At 36.3% G+C, this 18,244-nt stretch overlaps 1 protein-coding gene across 1 annotated transcript in view; it reads right to left on the bottom strand.

Moving 5' to 3' along the window:
- Positions 1-18,244, bottom strand: part of LOC111156551 (tetratricopeptide repeat domain 29) — a 230,319-nt gene that overhangs the window by 153,099 nt on the left and 58,976 nt on the right. Inside the window, exon 5 of the mRNA XM_022517530.1 lies at positions 3,638-3,850. Coding sequence (XP_022373238.1) covers positions 3,638-3,850 — 213 coding nt within the window. The remainder of the gene's footprint in view (positions 1-3,637; positions 3,851-18,244) is intronic.

Here is an 18,244-nt window from a genome sequence, read left to right as displayed (position 1 = left end):
AGTGATTTTAACTCAAATTCTCCTTATGCCAAAGTGGTTTTTTGGGTTGTATATTCTGTCACCACTCAGCACCAAGATCAGAAAGGAAGAAGTTAAATTATATTTGCAGATAACGTAATATTATACATGGAAAAATCCTAAAGAATCCACAAAAAACCATTAAGGCAAATAAACACATTTAGGGGATACAAGATCAACATACAAAAGTTAATTTTATTTCTACCTTCAAGCAGTGAAAAATCTGAAAATGAAGGAAAAAAATTCATTTCTAATAGCATCAGAAAAAAATGTTAGAAATAAATTTAACAAAAGGGCAAGCTGTATATACGAAAAACTATAAAACATCATTGAAAGAAATGAAATATGTAATAAATGGACAGATAACCAATATTCATGGATTGGAAAACTTAGTGTTAAGATAGCAGTATTCTCCCAATTGCTTGACAGTTTCAATTCAATCCTTAGGAAAATTCCAGCTGTCCTTTCTGCAGAAATGTACAAGGTAATCCTAAAATTCATGTGGAAATGCAAGTGATGCAGAATAGCCAAAACAATCTTGAAAAAGGATAGTGGAAGACTCACATTTCCTAATTTCAAAACTTACTACCCAACTACAATAATCAAGAATATGTGGTAGTGGAATAAAGACAGATACATAGATCATTACAATAGACTCGACAGTTCAGAAAACAACCCTCACATTTATGGGCAATTAATTATTGATGAGGGTCCTAAGACAAATTATTGGAAAAGAATAGTGTGTATAACAAATAGTACTGGGACAGCTGGTTATCCACATGGAAAACATAAAGTTGGACCTTCATCATATTCCCCTTCACACACACTTAAAAATAGACTATAGGGGCACCTCTGTCAAATAAATAAATAAAATCTTAAAAAAACAGACTATAGACTTAATTAAATATAGGAGTTAAAATTGTACAAAACACTTAGAATAAAATGTAAGAGTAAATCTTCAAGACCTTGGATTTGTGGAAGGCTTCTTAGTTATAATACCAAAAACACAAACAACAAAACAAAAAATAAATTATTTTGGACTTCACCAAAATCAAAAACTTGTGCTTCAAAGGAAAGTGAAAAGAAAACCAATTATTTTCAAGTCATATCTCGGATGAAGAACTTGCACCTAGAATATATAAATACTTAAAACAATTCAATAATAAGTCGACAACCCACTTGAAAATGGGCAAAGAATCTGAATAGACATTTCTACAGAGAAGCTATGCAATTGAGCTATAAGCCCATAAAAAGATGTTCAACATCATTAGCTAACAGGGAAATGCAAATTAAATCCACAGTGTAGTACCATTTTATACTTACTAAGATGGCTATAAACAAAAAGAAGGACAGCAACAAGTGCTGGTGAGAAAGCTTATGGAAGAACTGAAACCCTTACACATTGCTGGGAAGAATGTAAAATGGGACAGCTACTTTAGAAAACTCTATGTCATCTCTTCCTTAAGTTAAACATAGAGTTACCCTATGACCCAGCAATTCCACTTCTAGGTCTGGAGACAAAAGACTTGACAACTTGTACACAAATGTTCATAGTAGCATTATTCATAATTGACAAAAGGTGGGAAAAACATAAATTTTCATCAACTGACGAATGGATAAAGAAAATATGACATAACCATACAATGGAATATTGTTCAGCCATAAAAAAGGAGTATAGTAGTAATATATGCTATAAGATGGATGAACCTTGAAAACATTATGCTAAGTGAAGGTAGCTGGACACAAAGGACACACATTATGTGATTCCATTTATATGAACTTTCCAGAATAGTTAAATCCATAGAGACAGAAGGTAACGTAATAGTTATTAGGGGAGAGGGAAAGTCGAATATGGAGAGTGACTTCTACTGAGTTTGGCATTAGTGTTTTGGTTGTACAACTTTGGGACTATACTAAAGACCAATGAATGACTGAAAAATGAAAATAAATAGAATAATCGAAAGATGAGACCACTGCATGGCCAGTGTTATCCTTGTGCATTATACCAAGTGCTCTAGTAAAGGAGTTGGGCCACAGTGGATGTCAGGACTCCTTAAATGTTATGCAAACCAGGGTGGGAGGCATGCTTTATAAGGCAGGCAATCATCAGTTTGCTGCTTCAGGCTCCTTAACTAAAGTAAGACATAATAGCAAGAAGAAATACTTTGTCCCAGGGCATTCAGCTGTTGTCAGAGCTCTTGTAAGATACTGTGTGATCCCTTAACCTATCTACTTTGTTATACAGGAAATGCAGGGGCAAATATTTATCACCTTTAAAAGATATTTAAAAAATTATTATAGCATAAGATTTCTCCTGTTCTCTTTATCTGACCTTTGAAAAGTAAGAGACGCTTTTAAAAGGAGACTGCCTGGCAGGCTCTGACTGTGTGAAGACATCCTCGGAGCCTTCCTTTCTTTGTAAACTACAATTTAGCAAATGTGAACCTAAAGCAAAATACCTTTTCCTAATTAATACATTACTTTCCATGGAAATTCCACATAACCTTCCATCTGACTAAAGTTAGCTGCTGAAATTGATCTAAGGGCTACCTATTCATGTGACTATTTACCCCTTTGGGGAAGGAGTAGATCACCAGTCATTCGAAAGCAGTTCATTCAGTGGGATACATCTTTCAATGAGGGTGATTTCCTATGAGTATTATAATATCATTAAAAAGAAGTAATGGAGAGAATAAGCTAACATGTTTACTTTTACTCTTTAGAAAATTTTAAAATCACAGCCAGAAATTCAGTCCTGCTTATTCCAAATAAACCGTATGTTACTTGATAAACCAATCAATTAAATATATCCTGAACTAGTAACACTTTAAGGAGCATAGTTTCTTTTTCTCCTTCATAAAAAGAACTCTTTTGATAAATAATGGTAATAAAATACCTTTACATTTTACAAAGTAAAAGCTTATGAGTATATGCTCCAAATTTTTTCTTTATATTTTACACATATACACATGATATAGAATATTGAGGATATGATCAGCTCTCATGAAAGCATTTTTACTGCTGTAAATGTGCATATGAATCACCAGGGGAGCTTCCTAACCTGCAGATTCTGAGGCAGGAGGTCTGGGGTGAGCCTGAGATGCTGCTTTTCTTACGAGCTTCTAGTGATGCTGATGCTACCAGTGCAAAGGCCACACTTTGACAGGCAAGGGTCCAAAATATACCAGAGTTCTATTTTTCTGTTACTCCTAACTAAATATTTATCCTTATCTTCCCTTACCTGACAATAAGGACTTTACAAACATTGAGAGGTCTCTCAGATTGAGAGAAATATACACCTTCAATCACACACACAGACACACACCCTTAACTTTTGCAAATGACCTTACCTTGTCATTATAGGTTCATTGTTTTATAATGCTACTCCCAGAGGGTTGTAATTTTGGAGATAAAGCTTTCAGGAAATTAATGGGTTTCTTGTTGTCAGCACTAAGGCACCTCTGTTTTACAGTGAAATCTGAAAGTATATTGATGGCATTTGTCTTTGCATTTCATAGGAAATAATCACCCAAACACTTGACGAGGTTTACTTCACTCTTGGGAGAAGCAGTGTCTGCCCATTAAAGGAAGCGATGCGAGAGTGTTCTTTTCCACCCACCTTCTTTGGCTATTTCAGAAGCTTTTATTAGAATTCTGATGGCCTGTTTGTATTCTTTATTTTCCAGCATTTTGTCTGAGAGTAATCTGTAGGTCCTCAGGAGACTCTCACAGGCCAACAAGTTGAGAAAGCGGCCTGTCTCGTCCTTCCATATCCGCCCTTGCGTCAACTGATGGAATGCTTCATAATGCTCAGCAGCTTCCAGAAGCTGACCTGAAGAATAAAAGCCATTCATAAATATAAACCACAGGCCAGAGCACATTTTCAAAAATTTTGTATACATCTTGTGTTTTACTATTAAAGGGGGGTGGAGACCATGGAATACAGTCAAGCGTTTCTAAGGATGAAGAGGACGTAAGCTGGGAAAGGAGCGATCTCAATCTGGACCTCAGATTCAGCGATGATTTCGGATGAACACCTGCTGGAGGGATGTGTCTTGGCAAGTAGAAACTGGAGAGGATTACGCATGTTTAGAAATGGGGTGAAAACCCAGTAATAATTACTAATAGCAGTGCTGTTAGCTGATCTTTACTTGACATTATGTACGTAGGTCAGGTGCTACATGCTTTATATGAATTTCTCATTGAATCTTCAAAACACTCCTGTGAAACAGGGATTGCTATGACCCCATTTTTACAGATGATAAAGTGAGGTTAGGATTTTTGCCCATGATTGCATGGCTAGTGGCTTTGTACATCCAGGCAGTCGGAGTTCAGAACCCATGCTCTCCACTACCTTCCTATGCTGCTTTTCAACAGAAGGCACCTGTTTCATTCCCAAGAAGAATTCAGGTACCTTAAGAAAGGAGGCGTCTGTTGCACATTTCAAATTCAATTATTATGCAGGCATTTGTATATTCCGTTTCATCTTTAGTAATTAAAATACAACTTAACTGCTTTTCGGGATTATATCTTATAATACAGTTCAAAATATATCTTCTCAAAGCCAGAACTCCAAATTAGCTTTCAGTCATTTCACTCCTTGAAATAGGAGCAAGCCTGTTTCTGGAAGAGTAGTGTGCAGTTCCACGCTGTGGACTGCATTCTACGTGTGAACTGCCTTGTGAAAATCCTCACAATACTCTGCAGTGTAAATACGCTTTCATGGTACTGGGAGTTACCTACACTGAAATCAACTGGGGAGGCACTTATATGTAGGCATTCCCATAGTAGTGGTTAAGACTGGTGCCGGCTCCAAACACGCAGCTTGGGTGCTTATCCCAGCTTTACCCTCTACGCTGTTCAGCCTCAGGCTAATTACTACCCTTTCTGTGTGTGAGTTTAATTCTTTTACAAAATTCTTTTACAAAATAGGATGATAGTGTACACTATTCAAGGTGTTATTGTGAGAAATGCATCAATATATGTTCAATACCTGAACACGGTATTCTCTAAGCATAACTTATTCTTCCTGCAAAAAATGTAGTTGAGTCTTTATGACACTATTACCATGGCTGATTAAATTAACCTATGCAAGTCTTATCAGGCTCAACATATTTTCTCGAATAGGTTTCATTAGGTATCACAGGTTAGATAATATAGAGTATGGCAGCCACTGCCATGACTCTTCCATATAATTTCCCCCTATTTTTGCCCTGAATTTGATGTCAAAATTAGTATTGAAGTAGTAAAGTATATACAAATAAGTAAGAACAGCATTCACAGAGAAATACAATAAACAGAGGTAGATAATCAGCAAATAACCTATAAAAACACTGAGTAGAGACATGGCCAGTCTGAGCCCCTCTTGCACCATGCAGGAGGGCACAGCTGTTGGGATACACACAAGAGGGGAATGTATACAGCAGAGACATTTAGAAACTTATCTTACGAAATTTTCACATGATACAAGACTACAGAGCCATAAATATGATACTATACAAGAATATTTCATTACATGGACAGGTGTTTGTGGTAAGTGAAAATATTGGAAAACAGAAAACATTTACAAAGCATGATCAGTGTTACTTGGTTGACTGATGGTTTCAATTTCCTTTCTGATTATTGGCATTTTCTAATGTTTCTATCATCAAAGTATGTTTATTTTGTAATAAAAATATAGGATAGAAGCTATTTTAAAAATAATGCCCAATCTTTTTTCATTTTGATGCAAATACTTAAGGTTGAAGTTCACTTTCTAATCTATCTTCACATTTAACTCACAATTTTTCTCTTACTTCCCACAATAGCAGGCATACTTTCTCATCTCTTCCCTGTAGCACCTCTCACCAGAAACACCTTTCCTCAAATACCCATGACCCTCGTTTTTTTAAAAACTCAAATGGAGCACTGACATATATGTGTGTTATGTTTCCTCTGTTAACTATATTTCTGCCTGTAAAGTATAGCTCTGTATTCCTAGAAAGATGTATACCAGAGTTCTTTTTTTTTTTCTTTCCCATCCAGCAACCGTCTACTCATAAAGTACAGGTACATATTTCTCTTTGGTCATGTGAATAGGGAAAGATAGATACAGGGAACTGTGAGTAAACCAGTTAGATCCAGAAAGAAAAAAAAAATTGGGACTGTAAGGAGACTAGGAAGAACCTAATGGCATCTGTGGTTACACACAATAGCCAGATGGAAAGAGGGTCTAAAGGTGTGCTATAAAATAACAGATTCACTCACACTTCCAGGAGGAGAGCCAGGAGGTGAAGCTCTGGATAACCCAACTAATTACAATGAGATGCAAATGAGGCAGAAAGATGTAAATAGTATTATGACAACGGATGGCCATGTCCAAGATCTGGTGTACCTGGGAGCAGAAAGAAGAGGCAGGGAGAGGAAGGGAAGGGTAGAAAGTAGGGAAAGGAGAGGTAGAGAGAATGGAAAAAGGGATAAAGGTGAGGAAGAGTGGAGAAAAGGTGGGGTTTGTATTCCCTAACAGCTAGACTCCTCTTCGTGTTACAGGCGCTATTCAGCATCCTGGACAGGCTGTCTAAGCAGAAATGAAATACAGGGGGTTTCAGGGACATTGGTTTCAGTTGGTTACTATGGCCAGCAACCTTGGAATAAGGTTAAGTTTGATTTTTTACTAAAGCTTTGAGGGCTCATATCGGTGTCTTACTTAGCTCATGATTATTGGCCAAGGTTCAGTTCTCAGAAGAGTAAACTTAAGGTTTCTCATGAGAAAGGAGCCTGGTCCAAGATGCTGGGGAGAAAGAGAACAAGGTACTACTCTTTCCCGAAGGCCTACTGGATGCTCATGAAGATGGAAGGATTTTCCCCCACACATTATCTTACTTAATCTTCCCAAAACTGATGAAGTATATATTATCATAACTTTTATATTAAAGAGAAAATTGAGGCTCGTGAAGGTTAAATGACTTAAATAGCTAAAATGTGATGTTTAGGATTTAAATCCAAGATCATAAAAATCCCATGCCTCTTGGTTCCACCACCCCAGGTGCTGGTCAAGAAACCAAGCCTCAGGAATAAGGGTGAAGTAAGTTCCATTCTCCGGACATAAATCTCTCAAGTTAAAAACAATGTTAGAGCTATATGATTTCTAGTCTCTTCCAGTTCTATAACTCTTTGACTCTATTCAGGCAATTGCAGGTAATTTCTAACATAAAAGCACAGATATTAGCCCCTAATGTGCTTCTGATTGGTCTTTCTGAAGGAGCCTGATGTATAACCAGCTATGCATCCTGCATCTAAATTCCCCACTTTCCCATAAAGCATGTGGTGACATCCATGGGGTTCCTGGAATTCCTAGGGTGTCCCAGACTCAGTCAGCTGTGGCCACATCTAGGATTCACTTTTCCTTCCTTAACCACATTGCCACAGATGAGGTCACTGGGGATTCTATTTTAAACCGAGGTGCCTAAACAGAGACAGTAGTGTTTCCAGTCTTTCTCAGATGTAAAAAATGTATTTCTAAACTTATCTGGTGGCAAACAGATGAGTACAGAAGCCAGCAAGGTTTTGATCCAAATAATCATAAGCACACAAATGACTTGACTACACTGTCTGAAGGCTAGTCAGAATTGAAAGCACATTCTATAATACGGTATATTTGATTTTAAAATATTAAAATATAGTCTATATTATGAAGGGAGCATAGTAATTTAAATATGCAAGTATTTCCCTTTAAGCATGATTAACAATGGAATGATTTCCATTTAATTTATATTTTCAACTATGAGTAGGATTTCAAAGATTTTCTTACTTTCTGGGTAAAGACTGATATTAGTATTAAGACTAAATATTTATTAAGACATAATGTATCCTGTTTTATCTGAAAAAATTTAAATTTAATATACTTGAGAGAAATATTACAAATGGCCATCATTATAATGGTCATTTTGACAAAGCTAAATGTAAAAATAAGTGAAAATCATGAACCAGTATTTTGGCTTACAGCATCCTGTTGTAACTTCTTTAAAGTGTTCATATATAGTCTACTCTTTGTTACCAAAGAAACTTTAAAATATCAGAACCAGGTGAGATTTCCAGATCCTACAACGAATTTTGTGGAAGGACAAGTGTCTAGACAACTGTCCTTCTCTGGAATTGTCACGTGGTAACATTGTTTTCCATTGAAGAAGAGGGCAGAGAGGATTACAAGGTACCACAAAAATAAAAGTTAACTGAAAACGAGAGAGAAAAGAGAAGCTCTCAGGAATATTCATCCATAGGAAAGGTCTCTGGGGGCATGTGAGCTTTCTCAAGTGACAGGAGGAATTACAAGCAAATCTTCATCATCCCTCTGGTAACAAAGGTCTCGGGAGTAACCTCGGTAAAGACAACTAGGGCTCAACTAAGTGCCTGGAATGCATGGTTCTATGCGAAGCAAAAATCCAGAGACGTCACTAATATTTCAAGTGAAGTGAATATTTCGAGGAAGAAAATGGAGCCAAAATGTTTCGTGGGAGGGAGTCAAGTCCTCCACCAAGACCATCAGAAATCATTTCACTCAATAATACAAGGTGCTACCAGAAAGCACTTAGGAGATACACCGACAAGTGTATAAAACAAGAGTCTCTGGTATGGATGGAAGTATACTAAGCCTCGGTTCTGGGGTTTTTGTTTGTTTGTTTGTCTTAGAAATAATTACAGGACATCTACATAAACAATAGGGAGGTTGGTATGCATTTACAGCTTTTCACCTGAAGGAAAGTGCACTCTTAAAAGAAAACTCTTACAAAGTAGATTCACTTTACCTAAAGCCCACACATCCAAGAAATCCATCCCCATTTATTTAAAAAATACAAATAAAACCCAAACAATGTGGTAAACTGCAAAATGCTTGGTAGGATGTTAAGACAAACGCTATGTAGAGAAAATAAGATTTTATATATTTGGGTATTACCCAAATTGTTGCTTACCACTCTTGCCTGCACAACATCTCTGAAAGTTTATAGATATTTGTTGTATCACAGCAGATGTCTAGAACAAATATTAAGCAAAAGAGAATGTATATGATCTCTCCCATTTTAGTTTTTTTTTAAAGTAGGAAGATTGACTAGATATTAACACAAATGGGTTTAAATGTGAAGCTGCCATAAAAGCAGGAACATAAATGTAATTCTCCCAGCCGCTATTTTGATGCACATTTTTGATTCCATGAATATTTTATGAAATGGCCCAAACTAAAGCCATATAACATTCCTGCATTACTGATGCTTGCGCCCGTAAGCTACGAACATTAGAGGCATGATTGAGTGCATTAAAATGAACTCATTCAGCAGTGCATTGATTACTTGAAGGGGGAGGGAAAAGAAAAAAGAAAAAAAAAAAAAGTAGTTGCTCCACTTAAGAAAACAGCACACAAATCTAAACTTTGCAATATAATAAGGGTGAAAGCAAGTGTGAATAAAATAATATTTCATAAATAAAGTGTGACTCTGTCTAGACCTGACAGTAATTAGGCAAGGTGTTAATTATGTCCAAAGATGGCTCCCAGTATTATTCAGGTAATTTAAAATGTCACAATCTCTAAGATGCACAGACTGGCCTCCTTTAGTTCCATGCATCAGCAATTCTGAAAGTAGCTAATTATTTCCTTTTCTATCAACTTGTACATTTGCCAGTAAAAATAATGCTTCAGAAACAATTGCATGAAAATAATTTGACAGGTCCATAAGGCCTATTTCTTCAGCAGCACTGGTATAAGTCTTAAGCATATTTAGTGGTAAATTGTGCACATTTGTTGAGGAATTTAGGGAAATATTCCACTTTAGCTTAAAACAACAACCTAAAGGAACAATAAAGCTTTATGTATGTTATATTACATTTTAATCTGGAGCTACTGGACATCTTTGGCATTAAGTTACTATTCCATACAATGTAGACATAAAATCTGCTAGGAGCAATATTGAACAGCAGCAAAAAGAGAAAAATGTTACCGCTCTTTTGTAAAAACAAAAGACATTGCTTTCCATTTCAGTTTAACTGCATGAACAATTTATATTATCTTTAGGTTTTTACATTCAATTATGATAATTATAATGGCTATACATGTTGAAATAGTTAAGGGCTTGTCACACTTCCCAATGGAAACTATCATTTGCAAGGGTTTATCTCTTGTCAGAGGAGATTTGTTCTGACTATAACCCAATGCACACCACTGCAAAATGGAATGCTAGAAAACAAAGATTTTGTTCTGTAACTCAACAGCATCCCTAATAAACCAGGAGGAAAATGTGCCCATAACTTTTGAGTAGCTACTTTGGGATACTTAGAAGAAACTTAAGATGCTATTTCTAAAAATGGAATCATTTATCATTTTAAACAAAGATTTCAGATGGACATTGCAGGAATGCTACAATGCCTCCATTAAAAAATAGCAGTCACTAAACCAGGCAATGAAGAGGATCCCAGGAAGACTGGTTTGGGAGAAATTTACCAAGGGTCTATCAATGATGTTGACAATACTAATAAATTCATGGCTTTTTTTGTTTTGTATTGTTTTGTTTTGTTTTAGTGTGGGAGAGAGAGAGAAGGATGGGACACAGGGAGAAGGAGAAAGAGAATCTTAAGCAGGCTTCACGCTTGGTATGAAGCCCAACACTGTGCTCGATGCAGGACTCGATCTCAGGACTCTGAGATCAAGACCTGAGCCAAAATCACAGGTTGGACACTTAACTCCGACTAAGTCACCCAAGCACCCCACTAGTAAGTTAATTTTTAAAATCCAGAAGATTTGCTTGCACTTCTAAAATATTCTGAAGGGATTGATATTAATTATTGTTTTTTTTTTTAAATTTTAGATAGGTAAACTGTGGTCTATGATGGAAATGGTATACAAGCTTGACTGCCTTATGCTGTAATAAACCTCAGATAGTTGGTTTCTATTGAAGCTTTGCAATTTCTAAGGATTATGCATTAGGCAACTTTGTTCTCAAATGTGTGTGTCAAAATTCCTTAAATAATTTTTAAAAATGGAAAGCACTTGTATAATGTAAAACAATAGGACTAAATGCTAGCTATTGTAGAGTGTACAAAGTTTACTATTTCCTTCGTATAATAAATTGTTTTACCTTAATGGTTGCCACCTCATCTTAAAATACTAAGTAAAAAGTGTTGACAAGCATAAAAGTCTGAGGAGCAATAACGTCAGTATTGACATCAGATCAACTAATGAATGATATTGCATTGGACTTAATCAATAATGTAATTCTTACTTGAATTATATATTGTTCATCATTTTAAACATCATTTTAAACCACATTCTGATTGTGTGTATATGTTGATATGGGCAAAGAGAAAAGTATGGAAGCATATATACCAAAGTATCAATACTGATTAACTTACAGAGGATGGTGGTGAGTGAAGGGAGTATTAACGTCTCCTCAATACGTCGTTGTTTTGATTGACAATAAGCATGTGCTCTTTGGGGTATTACGAAAACCTAACAAACTGAAAATAACCTATTCAGGTGAGCATGGAGGGAGAAAAACAATGTCAGCTGAGCGCTCACTGTGAGCCTCGCACGACAATAGCTGCTATATATATATGTGTATTAGTATCTATATTCTAGAGATGAGGGAAATGAGCCTCAGTGGTCCTCTTCCTCTGCCCACACCAAGTAGGTGGCAGAGCTAATGCCTGCCCAAGGCCCACTCAAGTGACCTCACTCTCTCAAGTGACCCCTTTTTAGAAACTGTGTCCAACGTTTGACCTTAAAGGCAGAGAATAAGGTTTGAACCTGAACACCATGACATAACGGGACCATCCACACCATTTCTCTAAGTGCTCTAAACCAAGAGTAACAATGCCAGCCTTGGGGTGTGGATGCGAAGGGCATTAAAACAGCTGAGGCACCGTGCAGGGTGCCTGGTGCTTCCTAGGCATTCAGAAACTTCTCATGCCCTTTTCTTTTTTTGGGGTTTTTGTGTGTGTGTGTGTGTGTGTGGTTTTTTTTTGTTTGTTTGTTTGTTTTTTTAGATTTACCATCTGGAGGGAATGTGACTGCGCCTGCTACACGGAATGCTTTAAAACTAAAAACTAAAGGGAACAGTGTCACTTCTTCAGTATGAAGAGCCACTTAAGGCACGAGTGCAACCGCTCACATCCAACTTTCATCCAGCACCCATTTCGCCCTTGGTCAGTGGTACTCTGAAGCGATGTTTCTAGGGCAGTGCCTCGTTCTCAGCCACTCAGAGGAAACATTGCCTCCAGAACAGTTTATTCAGTGTGGCAAAGACCTGTCGGCTCGGTGCAGCTGTACGAGACCTCCTTGCAAAGCTTTGAAAAAGAAAACCCCGCTGCAGCTGCAGAGCACCTCTGAATGAGGCTTCCTCTCTGTGCTACTCGTTAAGCAGTAAATAATTAAAACACCCTGAAAAAGATAGGTAAAATACAGCAGCAATGTCAGTAACACAGACATGAAAGAGAAGGGGAAGAAAATGAATTAAAAAAAAAAGGCAATGAAATAATTCATTTGAAGCTCTAATAAAGTTTCATTTGCAGTCTTGTTTAAAGATATATCAGACTTCAGGGATGTAACCTAATTACATTTTTATTCTAAGTTCCATTCAAAGATCTTGGACTTTGATTCTTTAACACAGATCAAACATGGTATAATTTTCTTGTGGCTATCAATACTTAAAAAGGATCTCTTCATTAAATACTATAAGGTCTTATGAACATGTACACATAGTAGATGGAGGATAAACTGACATGCCCTGAAAAGTGACAATTAATTTATATAGAAATAGCAATGCTAATTCACTTAACTTCTGAAAAAAACACCTTAATTATTAAATTCGCTTTTACTCAAATATAAAGTGACTCAGTTTCTAATACTGATCAAGTCAGATGCACCTTTGAAAATCTATTGTAGTGCCCACTTTTAAAATCCATTCTTGGAATATACTCCACAAATGCAGTGGTAGAAGTAGTAAGAGATTGCAACCACACAGAGATTAACGGAAAATGGTGTCGACAGACCTGCAGTGGGGAGGGAGGTGTTGGAGTAATCAGTGTTCATACTTACACACTCTTTGGATTGGCTTTACTTCATATTGGTACTAGGAAACCTGAATAGAATAATGTGTGGCTCTTCCAAAGGCTCTTTTTGGAAAAGTTTTCTCCCAAGGGACATTTAAGATGCAAATTTAGAAGCAGTTTAAAAGAAGAGGGAACAAATAGGATTTATTTTTTAACTTTTAAGAGGAAAAAATGCCCCAGTGAACTTGTGAAGTTGTACCAAAGGTGTGAGTAGAGGGAGAAGGGTACTAAGCCTTAAAGATCCCTGTGGGAGAACCAACACAGAATTTGGGTTGTAAATCAGCAGCAGCCACTGGGAAATTTTGCCAGAGTTGTTTTTGTTTGTTTGTTTTTCTCTTCCAAACATCCACAGTGCCCACCGGTGAACCTATTTTCAAAGATAAACATTGAATGAGATGCCCTTTGTCACTTCTAGTGTTGTTTTCTCTTATGGTATTCTGTATGCAATAGAGGTGTTGTCATTACAAATTTTCAAATATGATAGCAATTTAAATAGAAAATACAAGTCGTTCAAAATCCAAGATAACCATATTATGCCAGTCAAAATCTATTAATAGCAAATAACAAAGACATTTATAATCTCAACTATTGCTTAGTCCACGAATAAAATGCTAGGTCTAGAAAAACAAAAGAAAATTTTGATGTTCACTATTATCTAGGGTGACCAATTCATGCAGGCCTGTCTGGGATTTTACAGCTCAAGCCGTGAAAGTCTCAAGTCCAGGGAACTCCCTTAGTCCCCAGGCAAACTGAGATACTCAGTGCTCCTAACACTGACCAAAAGAATGTTGAAAATGTAATTAAAAAACAAAGGTGATATTCAGCGAAAGATACAATGCAATGTAATGCAATATACGTTTTACTTATTTTAAGGGCAAAAATATTATATTAGTGTAAATAAAACATTACAATGAAAAATCTGAAAGTTTATGAATAATAATAGCATTAATCAATCAAAATGTTTTATTTTGGTCAACTTTAATTCTACTCCTTTTTTATATCCATGTATAATTTTGACCAGTGGTAAAGAGATGAATGAAATTTTTCTACTTATCTAAATTATTTTATTACAACCATAATTTCCATATTACATATTTTCATAATAGCATTTTAAAAGCCTACATAACATTTTTTCAAGGGGGGGATGTATACTTTAATCACCTGCCTAGTGCTCAGATATTTAGATTAATTTTCCATTTCAAATGATATTTCGATGAACACTTTCATGTATTTTTCTATCTTTAAATTATTATTTATTTATATTAAGATTATTTATTTGAGAGAGAAAGAGTGAGTGAGAGAGAGCATAAGCAGAGGGAGGGGCAGAAGAAGAGGGAGAAGCGGACTCCCCACTGAGCAGGGACTCCATGCCCGGACCCTGGGATCATGACCTGAGCTGAAGGCAGACGCTTATTGACTGAGTCACCCAGGCACCCTTTAAATTTTTTTTTAACTTCTAGAAGTGTCATTAATAGATAAAAAGGTATGGAAAATTTCATAGTTGCTATGCATTTGCCATATTATTTTCCAGAACCATTTAAATGATTTACCTTATCACTAGCAATATACATAAGTATTCCTTTGAAAAATCATGACTTTTTTTTTTTTTTTGTATTTTAAGAAGTGTTAAACAGTATTTCACAATTATTCAAATTGGTTTTTAGAGAAGCTGGGTATTTTGCTATATATTCATTATATATCATATTTCTTGTTTGGTAAATTATCTGTTTATATCCCTTTTCCTGTTTATTACACTTAATATTTTTCTTTTACAAATTAATATATATTTTACGTATAATATAGCTACTAATTCTGTTATATATACTGCATACAAAGTCATTTTTTTCTCTCCTTTTTCCAAATCCTAACTCTATATTTGAATATTGATGCTGTGTCTCCTGCTGTAGTATCTGGAAATCCTTTCTATCTATTCAGCCAACAGAACAACCCCCTCTCCTTAAGAGTTGTAATTCCTTTTAAATATTCCCCTGGTTCTAGTTTTCCCTGTTCTAGGTTATCCCACCCTCAATTATTATTATTATATTATTATTATTTTTTAAAGTAGGCTTCATGCCCAGCATGGAGCCCAATGTGGGGCTTGAACTCACAACACTGATATCAAGATCTGAGCTGAGATCAAGAGTTGGATGCTTAACCAACTGAGCTACCCAGGAGCCCTTCCTGCCCCCACAATTATTGAAAAGCCCAACTCACACATGGATTTCAGCCTATGACAAAAAACCCTATTGCAAAGCCACCCAAACTTGCCTGTTCTGTCAGGTCACTGTTTGTTTTCTCTCCCATTTTGCTTTCTATATTTGAGGGTCTCTCTACGGTATTAGCCTACCTGAATTTAGATTTTTAGAGAATCATCCTTTCCGTGTATAATCTGGATAGGCTAAAATGATAGTGGAGATTAAGTCATGAGGGGGTCATGTTACCAGCACCCACTGCTGGAACAGAACTCTCACTGAACAAATGAGAATCCTGGGCAAGGTAAGGCTGGGAAAAGGACCATGAAGGCAAATGGTTGGACAAGCTGATGTATGGCAGATACAATTTTTTTTATCCGTAATTTTGTCAGGGACAATTTTATTTCAGAAGTCTTTTCTTATTGTAATTTTAATAAATCAAGAAAAAAATAAATCCAGAAGATCAATTCCATGAGGTCTCTGCCAAGCAAACCTTTGTACAGGGAGATAGTGTAGGATAGTAGAAAGAACACTGAACCTAAAATCCAAAGATAGAGGCTCCTGTCTTGGCCCTGAGATGCTTCAGTTGTCTTTTAACCTCTCAGAATCCTAGTTTCTACAAATCAGAAATGGGGGTAATATAACCTACCTCATGCATGAGAAAAAGGACTTCATACATAATATACCTTTCTACCTGTTACTGCCAATATGTACATTGTAGATACATTCTATTTAGTCTAAGTGTGTCTAGATGTTGCTGTTAAACCAGTTGGAAGAACCGTGCACTGCAATGGTAGCTTTATAGGTATTTGTGTTGAGTATGACATAGAGGGTAAAGGGGGAACCAACGAAGATATGGAACTCTGGATTGAAATCTAGCACCTGCTATTAAGAAACTAGTTGGCCACAGCAAATTTATTTACTTATTCTATCCAGCTTCTTCATCTAGTAAGTTATGGTCTGGACTAGATGACTTCTAAGATCCATTATAACTCTAAAATTCATTCATCTTCAGGAATTGAACAACATAAGTTCTCAGCCCAGTTTTAAACAACTGATGACTATTTACAATTTATGAAATACATATCCACTCGTTATTCCATAGAAAGCTTTCCTGACCCTTAGTGCCCCCCTTATTGCATGTCTTCTTTGACATCAACATTTAGGAATCATAAATGCTTAGGAAAAAGTAATCACCAGAGAACAATTCTGCCCTTCTATTCCCCACCCAAGTTACTCTCTTCAGTGCTACCTCATTTGCATACAGTAGCCTGCCTCCAAGTGAAACAACGGGGATAACCTGGAAAAAGACTTCGAGCAAAAATCTTTTGTCCTTTTCAGTACTTTTTCATTCAATGAAAATTTTAAAATTATCTAGCCCCTCCCCCAATTGAAAAAAAACACACAAGGTAGCTGATCCTAACAGTGTGAAAGGGTGTATGATGCAAAATGAGTCTGCCTGTCATTCCACATCATCCGTACCCTTCTCCAGAGGCCGCCCCAGTTGAGATTTTGTATATTTGATGGGTTTTAAATCCTCTCAACAGCGCTTACATCTCTATTAATTTTTAATAAAATGAAAGAGAAAATAAAATACCACACTAAAAAACTGATATATCCTTTGCATTTCTTTTAGTTATTAAGGTTGTTTTTCTAATAAACTGGCAAATATTATTCCCTGACAAATAAGAAATTACCATGAAATTTCTATTAACTTTGATGTGGCATCTTTGATGATATTAAAACCTTTGATAATATTATTGTATCTTAACCTTTTTTTTTTTTTTTGAGAACTGAATATTTTGGTAGTAAGTTTCACTTCAAATGTCAAAGGAAAAAATATTCACCAGATGAAGTCATATTTATAATGGAATATAGAATAAGGTAAAAAGCCCAAACTGTAGGAAATGATAGTTTATATAAGATATTAAGGAGTTTTAAAAAAATCTCCTTGTATTATTTCAGATAGTATACAATTGATCATGACCCACCATAATTGTTTTTTATATACCAGAGTTTAAAATTAAGGAACACATTCTTTACATGTCAAGTTATACCACTCCACCATTGTTTTATTCCTCCCCCCGCCCCTGAAATAACATCTTTTGCTACTTTAGGAAAATGACTGACACCATATTGAATACTGTATTAATTTCCCAAGGATGCCATAAAATGTATCACAAACTGGGTAGTTTAAACAACAGACTATATTCTCTCAAAGTTTTGGAGGCTGGAAATTGAAATTAAGATGTCACCAGAGTTAGTTCCTTCTGAATGCTATGAGGAGTCTTCTCCATGCCTCTTTCCTAGCTTTTGGTAGCTTCAGACATTCCTTGCCTTATAGATGGTATTCTCCCAAGTCTTCACATTATCTTCCCTCTACACATGACTCTCTGTGCCAAATTTCCACTTTTCAGAAGGACACCAGCCATATTGGATTAGGGCTCACCCTAATGATAGCATCTTAACTTGATCATTTCCAAAAACCTGTTTCCAAATAAGGTCACATCCACAGGTATGGAGGTTGAGAATCAACACCTTGAGGTTCAGGTTCAAGACAGCAATGTGAGAAGATTCTAAACTCACCCCTTCTCAGGTACATATGAGTCTATAGCTACATATGAAATAATTACCTCAAAAACCCCTAAAAGCTGGCTGAGTGATGACTACGCATCAGGCAAACAAGAAGAAACCACATCAAAGTGGGTAGGAGAGGCTGGGACACAAATATGCCATAAACTAGACCCCTGGCATGGCAACCAACACACAACTTTGGGAGACCTCAAAACCCAGAGTGTCTCCCTTAGGAGCAAAGGGTTCAAACCCCATACTGGGCCTCTCAACTTTTAAGACATGCACTTGAGAAACAAGCCCCCAAACATCTAACTTGGAAAACCAATGGAGACCTAATCTCAAAAACGCACAAGACTAGAAATCTGAGTAGCCACTCCTAAAGAACT

The sequence above is a fragment of the Enhydra lutris genome, unplaced genomic scaffold, assembly GCF_002288905.1.
Source record: "Enhydra lutris kenyoni isolate GAN:26980312 unplaced genomic scaffold, ASM228890v2 scaffoldscaffold3, whole genome shotgun sequence".
Lineage (NCBI taxonomy): Eukaryota > Metazoa > Chordata > Mammalia > Carnivora > Mustelidae > Enhydra > Enhydra lutris.
Note: the sequence above shows the minus strand (reverse complement) of the source record. Positions and strands in the feature narration are given on the sequence as shown.